We start from the raw sequence: 10902 nt of genomic DNA, 5'->3' as shown, positions 1-10902 counted from the left end.
GTAAAGTCGAGGCAAGGACCCCGGGGGGGCTCGTGTCCTGGCCCGCGCGGCCCAGGGGGCAGAAAGGTCAGCGCCCACCCCCCGGCGCGGGCACCCGGGCCGAACCTGGGCCGGGAGCGGAGGGTCCTGGACGGGCTGCACCTCCCTCCCTTTTCTCGGATGGGGGAGGGCAGCGCCTCTCGGCCCGGGGGCTCCGGCCGGCGCTCCGGGCTTGTTTGCTTCTCAGCCCCGCAGCTCCCCGCCCTGTGACGGCAGCGGCGCTGGGAGCCCGTGGCCGGGGGAGGGGTGGCGGGAATGGTGGGGATGGCTGGAACCGGAGCTGCCCATTCAGTGCCCGCGCCGCCGGGGGAGGGGGCGGGGCCCCGCGCGGGCTCCCGCGGCGCAGGTGGGTGTCGTGCGGACCGAGCTTCCCCTTGTCCTCAGTGGGTGTCTTGCGGGCTGTGCTCCCCCTTGTCCAACGCTGCCCCCTCCGCTGTGCCTCCAGCTACGGAGTGCTCGCTGCCAGAGGGGTTCGCCGCACACCTCAGTTTCTCCCTCCACGCCCACCTCCTTACCGAGGGACCAGGGGCTCGTTTGAGAATGGTTTTTAACACTTGGAAGTTTTTCCCTTTTGAGGGAAGTCGCCCTACTTCAGAAAGAGAAGCAGTCCTTCCCTCTACTAACTCCGTTTACCCTGACCCTGCCCAAAAGCCCATTTCCATTTCGGGTGGGGGGTAGTGCCCATATGAATGACTCACTCCCATATGAGAGCTGGAGAGCTCAAACCCGCAGCGCAGATGAGAATGCATTGGGCCTCCTTCCCCTGCCTGCCTCTATGGCTGTTTTCCGCCTGGTAAGTGAACTCCACCCGGGGAGGAGACCCCCTGTTTTGTCCACTACCTTGTATCCAGTGCCTGGCACACTGTAGGCACTCCGTGACTGTTTGGTAAATAAATGTGCTGATTTTGGAGACTTCGAGGCCTGGTGTGTGGAAATCATACATTTTGGAATAGTCTGGACCTCGTCTGTGTGACCTTGAGCGAGTTACTTAACTTCTCTGTGTCTAGATTTCTTCCTCTCTATGCTGCCTACCTTATATATAAAAGTTTACGTCACGCCTGTAATCCCAGCACGTTGGGAGGCATAGGCGGGCAGATCACCTGAGCTCAGGAGTTCGAGACCAGCCTGGCCAACATGGCAAAACCCCGTCTGTACTAAAAATACCAAAATAAGCCAGGCGTGGTGGCGCGTGCCTGTAAACCCAGCTACCTGGGAGACTGAGGCAGGAGAATCGCTGGAACCTGGGAGGTGGAGGTTGCAGTGAGCCGAGATTGTGCCACTGCACTCCAGCCTGGGCGACACAGTGAGACTCTGTCTCAAAAAAAAAAAAAAGTTTACCTTAGCTGAGCCCTAATTAGAGTTTCAGGGCTGAGGAAGGGTCTGGGCTCTCACAAAATCCTGGAAAGCGGCCGGGCGCGGTGGCTCACGCCTGTAATCTCAGCACTTTGGGAGGCTGAGGCGGGTAGATCACAAGGTCAGGAGTTCGAGACCAGCCTGGCCAAGATGGTGAAACCCCCATCTCTACCGAAAAAAATATATATATAAAAATTAGCCGGGCATGGTGGAGGGCACCTGTAATCCCAGCTACTCAGGAGGCTGAGGCAGGAGAATCACTTGAACCCAGGAGGTGTGCTTGCAGTGAGCCAAGATCGAACCACTACACTCCAGCCCGGCGCAGTGACTCACACCTGTAATCCCAGCACTTTGGGAGGCTGAGGCGGGCGGGTCACAAGGTCCAGAGATGGAGACCATCCTGGCTAACACAGTGAAACCTCATCTCTACTAAAAATACAAAAAATTAGCTGGGGTGGTCGTGGGCGCCTGTAGTCCCAGCTACTCGAGAGGCTGAGGCAGGAGAATGGCGTGAACCCAGGAGGAGGAGCTTCCAGTGAGCTGAGATAGCACCACTGCACCCCAGCCTGGGCGACAGAGCGAAACTCCATCTCAAAAAAAAAAAAAAAAAAAAAAAAAAATCCTGGAAAGCTCTAGATGGTTCTCTTGCGTTAGCCATGGCCTGGCTACTATGCCCTAATGTTTGTTCCCACCCCTCCCCTTGGCAAAGATGTAGTTGAAGCCATCAGCTTTCCAGCTTGTGGGAGAAGCTTCTTTGAGTCTTTGCTGTGAAGAGGCCAAGAAAGGGTTTTCTTAGGCCAGGGGTGTATCAAGTCAGCATTTAAGCCCAATTCTGCTCTCCCCAATGAAAAGAGAAATCTTGGCCGGGCGCGGTGGCTCAAGCCTGTAATCCCAGCACTTTGGGAGGCCGAGACGGGCGGATCACAAGGTCAGGAGATCGAGACCATCCTGGCTAACACGGTGAAACCCCGTCTCTACTAAAAAATACAAAAAACTAGCCGGGCGAGGTGGCGGGCGCCTGTAGTCCCAGCTACTCCAGAGGCTGAGGCAGGAGAATGGCGTAAACCTGGGAGGCGGAGCTTGCAGTGAGCTGAGATCCGGCCACTGCACTCCAGCCTGGGCTACAGAGCGAGACTCCGTCTCAAAAAAAAAAAAAAAAAAAAAAAGAAAAGAGAAATCTTGATTCTCCTCCGAAAGGAAGCAGTCTAGTGACAGAGACTTGAACAGTATAAACAAAATAGAAAAGTACCTGTACCCACACTAGAGGTGGATATGCTGGGATTATAGGTGGGATTCAGTTTTGGAGGTTAGTCACAGATAATGGGAAATCCTTTTTTTTTGTGGAGATGGAGTCTTGCTCTGTCGCCAGGCTGGAGTGCAGTGGTGCAATCTCAGCTCACTGCCACCTTCACCTCCCGGGTTCAAGTGATTCCCCTGCCTCAGTCTCCTGAGTAGCTGGGACTACAGGCACATGCCACCACACCCAGCTAATTTTTTGTATTTTAGTAGAGATGGGGTTTCAGCATGTTGGCCAGGATGGTCTCGATCTACTGACCTCGTCTTGGCCTCCCAAGGTGTTAGGATTACAGGCATGAGCCACTGTGAATGGCCAGGAAATATTTTTTAAGAGGATGATGACTTTTTCTACCAGTGTTAGAAACTATACTGTTTCTAACAGTGTTAGGACTATACTGCTCCAAAAGTGATTGCCAAGAAAATGTGAGAAATGTCAGAATATGCCACAGCTACGTATCATACCTGAGAAAAGTTGACCTGCTCTGAACTCAGTGTTTCTCCTTTCCTCCTTCAGTGTTTTATTTATTTATTTATTTATTTATTTATTTATTTATTTATTTATTTATTTTGAGACAGATTCTCGCTCTGTTGCCCAGGCTGGAGTGCAGTGGTGCAAACTCGGCTCACTGCAAGCTCCGCCTCCCAGGTTCACATCATTCTCCTGCCTCAGCCGTCAGAGTAGCTGGGACTACAGGTGCCCGCCACCACGCCTGGCTAATTTTTTGTTTTTTCAGTAGAGACAGGGTTTCACCGTGTTAGCCATGATGGTCTCGATCTCCTGACTTCATGATCCACCTGACTCGGCCTCTCAAAGTGCTGGGATTACAGGCGTGAGCCACCGCGCCCGGCTCAGTGTTTGATTTCTAGAGAAACATCCTGTCCCATCTGCAAGGAGAAACAACAGGAATATTGGTAGACCAGGCTGGCCTTTCACAAAGGACCACTGGTATAATTCTAGGGGCATCTACAGATCCTCCTAACCCAAAAATCTGCCCCATCAGCCTGCTTCAGATGCTTCCAGGTCTTTAGCTGTGACTTTATCCTCTGTTGAATGCAAACATCCTTGGGAGGTAATCTAGCAAGTTTTTTGGTTTTTTTGTTTGTTTGTTTTTGTTTTTTTTGAGACAGAGAGTTGCACTCTTGTTGCCCAGGCTGGAGTACAATGGCGCGATCTGGGCTTACTGCAACCTCTGCCTCCAAGGTTCAAGTGATTCTTCTGCCTCAGCCTCTTGAGTAGCTGGGATTACAAGCACCCACCACCATGCTTGGCTAATTTTCGTATTTTTAGTAGAAATGGGGTTTTGCCGTGTTGGTCAGCCTGGTCTCGAACTCCCAACCTCAGGTGATCCTCCCGCCTCAGCATCCCAAAGTGCTGGGATTACAGGCGTGAGCCACCATGCCCAACCATCTAGGAAGCTTTTAACAGCTCAGAGTGCATAAATTGATCTGTTCCCCTTTTACCTGAGCACTAACCATTAGCAGTTTCCAGCAGGGAGGAGCCTCTAGGTCCTTCTTCCTGCCTCCCCAGCCTTTTGAGGTTCTACCACCCTCCAAACTATACAGTCCTGACTAAGGGTCTTGGGAACCTGGACAGCATCAGAAATTACATTCCTGTTTAAAGAATGGGGAAGACTAGCTCTACCCAGGACTCACGTCATGTGTAACATTCTACACTAGGTAATCTCTCTAATCTCCAGTACTAGTATCTGCCTGCTAGCAGGTACCCCCCAGGACATCAACAGTGTCTGGCTTAAATGTTGGGAACCACCAGAACCTCATCCATGGGAGTATAAACTGGTATAACCAACTTTGGAGAACAATTTGGCAATATCTAATAAAGCAAACTGTATGCATCAGATATTCCTTGCCTAGAAATATAAATCCAAAACATTTGTTCACCAGAAGACATGTCTTCAGTGTTCATAGCAGCAATACCCATAACAGCCCCAAACTGGAAACCACCCAATCGCCAGTTGTTTGTACGCTCACACCACGGAGAATGAACAATTTATAACTCTACATGGCATGAACAAATTTCAGAATGACACAGGTGAGCAAAAAAAACTAGTCACAAAACACTACACACTGAGTAATTCCACTTATGAAAAGTATGAAAACCCAGGCCGTGGCTCACACCTGTAATCCCAGCACTTTGGGAGGCCAAGGTGGGTGGATCACCTGAGGTCGGGAGTTCAAGACCAGCCTGGCCAACATGGAGAAACCCCGTCTCTATGAAAAATACAAAAAAAAAAAAAAAAAGAAAGAAAGAAAGAAAAGAAAAAAAACAGCTGGGCGTGGTGGTGCATGCTTGTAATCCCGGCTACTCTGGAGGCTGAGGCAGGAGAATCGCTTGAACCTGGGAGTTGGAGGTTGCAGTGAGCTGAGAACACGCCACTTCGCTCCAGCCTGGGCAAAAAAGTGAAACTCCCATCTCAAAACAAACAAAAACGTATAAAAACCCACAAAACGGCCGGGCGCGGTGGCTCAAGCCTGTAATCCCAGCACTTTGGGAGGCCGAGACGGGTGGATCACAAGGTCAGGAGATCGAGACCATCCTGGCTAACATGGTGAAACCCCATCTCTACTAAAAAATACAAAAAACTAGCCGGGCGAGGTGGCAGGCGCCTATGGTCCCAGCTACTCGGGAGGCTGAGGCAGGAAAATGGCGTAAACCCGGGAGGCGGAGCTTGCAGTGAGCTGAGATCTGGCCACTGCACTCCAGCCTGGGTAACTGAGCGAGACTCCGTCTCAAAAAAAAAAAAAAAAACCCACAAAACTATCGTGTTAGAATCAGGAGAGTGGGTACCCTTAGGGGGAATAGTGACTAGAAGGGAACGTGATGAGGTGAGGGTGTTGGTCACATGTTCTGTTTTTTGCTGTAGTTGCTGATTTCACAGGAATGTTCATTGTGTGAAAATTCACCCCGCTGTATAATTGTGATATAAGTTATTTTATATGTTTACTGCACATCAATTAAAAAGGTTTCTTTTTTTTTTTTTTTTTTTTTTTTTTTTTTTTTGAGAAGGAGTCTTGCTCTGTGGCCCGGGCTAGAGTGCAGTGGCCAGATCTCAGCTCACTGCAAGCTCTGCCTCCCGGGTTCACGCCATTCTCCTGCCTCAGTCTCCCGAGTAGCTGGGACTACAGGCGCCCGCCACCTCGCCCGGCTAGTTTTTTGTATTTTTTTTAGTAGAGACGGGGTTTCACCGTCTTAGCCAGGATGGTCTCGATCTCCTGACCTCGTGATCCGCCCGTCTCGGCCTCCCAAAGTGCTGGGATTACAGGCTTGAGCCACCGCGCCCGGCCCCCAAAAGGTTTCTTTTTTTTTTTTTTTTTTTTTTGAGACGGAGTCTCGCTCTGTCGCCCAGGCTGGAGTGCAGTGGCCGGATCTCAGCTCACTGCAAGCTCCGCCTCCCGGGTTTACACCATTCTCCTGCCTCAGCCTCCGGAGTAGCTGCGCCCACCACCTCGCCCGGCTAGTTTTTTGTATTTTTTTTAGTAGAGACGGGGCTTCACCATGTTAGCCAGGATGGTCTCAATCTCCTGACCTCGTGATCCGCCCGCCTCGGCCTCTCAAAGTGCTGGGATTACAGGCTTGAGCCACCGCGCCCGGCCAAAAAGGTTTCTTTTTAAGTGCTTTCTTAAAGAAAGAAATGACCAGCTGGGCACAGTGGCTCACATCTGTAATCCCAGCACTTTGGGAGGCCGAGGCAGGTGGATCACCTGAGGTTAGGAGTTTGAGACCAGCCTTACCAATATGCTGAAACCCCGTCTCTACTAAAAATACAAAAATCAGCAGGGCGTGGTGGTGGGCATGCACCTGTTGTCCCAGCTACTCAGGAGGCTGAGGCAGGAGAATCTCTTGAACCCGGGAAGCAGAGGCTGCAGTGAGCCGAGATCGCACCACTGCACTCCAGCCTGGGCAACAGAGCGAGACTCTGTCTCAAAAAAATAGAAATGACTATTACAAGGTATTTGGGAACTTTTACATCCAGGTGGGAACCCCAAACATTAGACTTTTAGAGCCTAGGTGGAAAGAAGGCCGGACTTTTGGGCATGTAGCGGGAGTCCCAGAGGTATGAGACCTACCCCTAACCTCGGAGAATAGGGAGAAAAGGAGGAGGGGCAGGTTGTTTGTCTGCAGGCTGTGCCAAGATGGTTTGTCTCTAAAGGACAGTATGTCTGCCCAGAAGCCCTTCTCCAGCTGAGAACAGATGAGCAAACAGCATCCTATTCCCATTCTCCAAGGCGGGGCACTTCCACCTGGGCTGGAACATGCACTCATTGTTTGATGGGTTTTTGACATTGTTTTCCCTGGTTTCCTCTCCAAAAGACTCGAATCAGACTGGGCTGAAGAAACTTTGCTTCCCCACACCTTTCATCCCTGTCATCTCTGCAAGTGTCTGAAAGTGACTTCAGACCAGAAGGGGAGAACCAAACTATTTATTTGCCCAGAGGTCTTTGATAAGGAAAAATAATAGCAAAAGCAGTGATGCTGTCCATGTGTCCACAGGTGAAGCAAATCATGGAGGAGGCTGTCACCAGGAAGTTTGTACATGAGGACAGCAGCCACATCATTGCTTTATGTGGTGAGTGAGGGACTGAAGGATGGTGGGAGGTGGGTCTAGAGCTGAGGACACTGGCCTGAGGTCAGGAAAGGATGAGTCCTCAGGTTCAGTAGCTCTCAAATCTGTCTGCAAGTCCAAATCAACTTGGAAGCTTTTGAAATCCTCTTTGGCCCCCTTTGCAGACCTCCTACATCAGGATCTTCAGGGGTCAAGAATCTGCATATTTTTAGTTCCCCAGGATAGTAATTCTTACATTTTAGCATACATCAGAGTCACCTGAAGGGCTTGGTAAAATACAGATTTCCGGATCCCAATCCTGGAGTTTCTGATTCTAGTAGGTCTGGTGGAGAGCTGCTGCCCTAGGTCATTCGAGTTCAGGAACTAGTGCTCCGATTGATTTGGATTTTAACTTCAGAGAGGGGTTTGTGCTTTTTGGATGCTCTGTGCCACTTTCTCTTTCTGTTTCATCCCACCCGTGTTGCTCCATCATCCTAACCCCAAGCACTTGACTGGTTGTAAAAGAGGGCCAGGAGGGGTGGCCATGCCTTCCAGCCTCAGAAAGGAGAGAGTCTCTTACAAACTATTGCCTCCTCCTTCTCTGTGTGGCTAAGCCTTCCAGCCCCAGAAAGGAGAGAGTCCCTTATAAACCATTGCTGCCTCCTCAGCGTGAAGACTTTTGCTTTGCAGGAGCAAGCCTATCTCTACACACAGACTTTTCTTAGATTTCTAGGAATTTGAGCTTCCTCTCAACCCCCCATCTGAAGGGACAGGAAACCATTCGCCTTCTCTGTGTTGTATTCCTTGGCCTCTGAGATTGGTGTTGGGGTTTGTGGAGGGAAAGGAATGAAAGAACAGACAAGGAAAGGGATGCTTTTGGACGGCAGTGTGGCGCAGCAGATCAAACTGCCCCTCCCCCCTATTCAGCAGCAGCAGATCCCCACCGAGGGCTCACCAGGTGCCACTGTTCACCGTGCAAGGAAATGGCAGTGACAAGATGGACAGAGTCTCTGCCGCAGGAGCTTACATTCTGTTGGGGAGACAGACAGGAAACAAATGCACAAGTAAATATATCATCCAACAACTTAGCACGTGATAAGAGCTAGGAAGAAAAACCAGATGTGGGAGGGCAGTCAGGGAGAGGCAGCCTCTGAGCAGAGTCTGAGTGACAGACGCATTTGAATCCTGGCATCCTGCCTTTTAAGTCATCTTGGTCAAGTTTCTTAACTTCTCTCACCCTCAGTTTGCTCCTGTAAAAACAGGGGGATGATTCCCACCTGAAGGAATCTTTGTGGGGATTGAGATGATGCGTGTAAATGTTCATTTGCTCGTAGCATTGTAAGTGCTCAAAGAATGTTCGTCTCTCCTCCTTTGGGGTGTTGAGGCGAAAGGTAGGTTTGTAGGACTTGAGTTCACACCATGTCTGTTTGGGAAGGTTTTCCCAGTTCTTTGAGATGATGGAATAATGATTCCCAGGTTTACAAGACACAGCCTGACCTCAGTTTTTCTCAGCAGAACCTATGCTCTGGAAAAAAAAGCATGCCAGTCTTATGATAAGCAACTTTGAAGAGTATTAGAATTCTCAGCTGGGCGCAGTGGCTCACGCCTGTAATCCCAGCACTTTGGGAGGCCGAGGCGGGCGGATCACGAGGTCAGGAGATCGAGACCATCCTGGCTAACATGGTGAAACCCCATCTCTACTAAAAATACAAAAAATTAGCCGGGCGTGGTGGTGGGCGCCTGTAGTCCCAGCTACTCGGGAGGCTGAGGCAGGAAAAAGGCGTGAACCTGGGAGGTGGAGCTTGCACTGAGCCGAGATCGCACCACTGCACTCCAGTCTGGGCAACAGAGTAAAACTCCGTCTCAAAAAAAAAAAAAAGTATTAGAATTCTCTTCCTGCCGGGCACGGTGGCTCAAGCCTGTAATCCCAGCACTTTGGGAGGCCGAGGTGGGTGGATCACGAGGTCAGGAGATCGAGACCATCCTGGCTAACACGGTGAAACCCCGTCTCTACTAAAAATACAAAAAACTAGCCGGGCGTGGTGGTGGGTGCCTGTAGTCCCAGCTACTCGGGAGGCTGAGGCAGGAGAATGGCGTGAACCTGGGAGGCAGAGCTTGCAATGAGCTGAGATCTGGCCACTGCACTCCAGCCTGGGCGACAGAGCGCGACTCCGTCTCAAACAAAAAAAAAAAAAAAATTCTCTTCCTTTCCTCCTGTGCTATGTTCTCTTGACATTCGCCAGTGTCTGTTGTCACCAGAAGGGCTGTGCTGGCAGCCCAGTTATGCCTGGCTTGGTGCTGGGCTTCCTCAAAGCACACACACTAGAGAAAACAGAATAAAACGGTGCAGACAGCTTGTGCATGGGCGCCATGTGTGGGTAGCCCTGGGAGAAGCAGGGAAAAGGGGCATGAGGCAGGAGGAGGCTGTGGACGTCTCCCATTCAGGCCATTAGCGTGAGAAGAAGCTGTCAGCTCTCCTCCAGTCAGTCCACGGGCCCCCTGGAGAGTAGTGGGGCTTTCCCTTTTGTCTTCTGCCTGAAGTTTGTGCATGAGGACAGCAGCCACATCATTGCTTTATGTGGTGAATGAGTGACGGAAGGATGATGGGAGGCGGATCTGGAGCTGAGGACACTGGCCTGGGGCCAGGAAAAGATGAGTCCTCAGGTTTAGTAGCTCTCAAATCTGACTGCAAGTCCAAATCAACTTGGAAGGTTTTGAAGTCCTCTTTGGCCCCATTTGCAGACCTCCTACATCAAGATCTTCAGGGATGAAGAATCTGCATATTTTCAGTTCCCCAGGATAGTAATTCTCACATTTTAGCATACATCAGAGTCACCTGAAGGGCTTGGTAAGACACAGATTTCTGGGTCCCAGTCCTGGAGGTGCTGATTCTAGTAGGTCTGGGGACCCCACTTTGAGGCCCCACTTTGAGGGCTTTTTCCGGGAGGCAGGGATATCGTACTCCAAAGGAACAGTTTTTCTCCTTTCAGTCAGTTTCAGTAACTGGAAGAGAATAAGGCCCTCGAGTCTCCCGGCTTCTAAACTGCCCAGGAGCAAGAGGAGCCCCGTGCTGTCAGTCCTCAGGAGGTGCCTTAGTGCCACCACTAGGAAATTCAGTGCTTATAGGGCCAGACAACAAATGATTGCAGGGGAAGCTAGCGGGATGTGAGGCAGCGGCAGAGACTGAGGTGACCCGGCGGCACTTGCCCTGTGTGAAGACGGGCAGCCGGTATTTTGGCTCTTGCAGGAATTTGGGCCCAGGCTTCCCATGGCCTCTGTTTTATTTTCATCTCACTTGAAGCCAGAAGTCTGGGTTTTTATATGAAATGTCCTATTTTTGGCTGGGGTGGCTCACGTCTGTAATCCCAGCACTTTGGGAGGCTGAGGTGGGCGGATCACTTAAGGTCAGGAGTTCAAGACCAGCCTGGCCAACAAAACCCCATCTCTACTAAAAATAAGAAAAGTTCGCCAGGTATGGTGGCACACGCCTGTAATCCCAGCTACTCAGGAGGCTGAGGCAGGAGAATTGCTTCAACCCAGAAGTGGAGGTTGCAGTGAGCCGAGATCTCCAGCCTGGGCAACAAGAGCGAAAATCAGTCTCAAAAAAAAAGAAAAAAAAGAGAAAGAAATTTCCTATTTTTTAAATACTGAC

General features: G+C 50.7%; 1 protein-coding gene across 3 annotated transcripts in view; it reads left to right on the top strand.

Moving 5' to 3' along the window:
- Positions 1 to 10902, top strand: part of SGSM2 (small G protein signaling modulator 2) — a 44171-nt gene that overhangs the window by 239 nt on the left and 33030 nt on the right. For all 3 annotated transcript variants that reach the window (XM_010388500.2, XM_030922770.1, XM_010388499.2), the window contains exon 2: positions 7199 to 7274. In XM_010388500.2, the coding sequence (XP_010386802.1) occupies positions 7199 to 7274 (76 nt within the window). The remainder of the gene's footprint in view (positions 1 to 7198; positions 7275 to 10902) is intronic.

This window comes from Rhinopithecus roxellana, chromosome 19, assembly GCF_007565055.1.
Source record: "Rhinopithecus roxellana isolate Shanxi Qingling chromosome 19, ASM756505v1, whole genome shotgun sequence".
NCBI lineage: Eukaryota > Metazoa > Chordata > Mammalia > Primates > Cercopithecidae > Rhinopithecus > Rhinopithecus roxellana.
The sequence above is the reverse complement of the archived record's forward strand: the minus strand, read 5'-3'. Positions and strand labels throughout refer to the sequence as shown.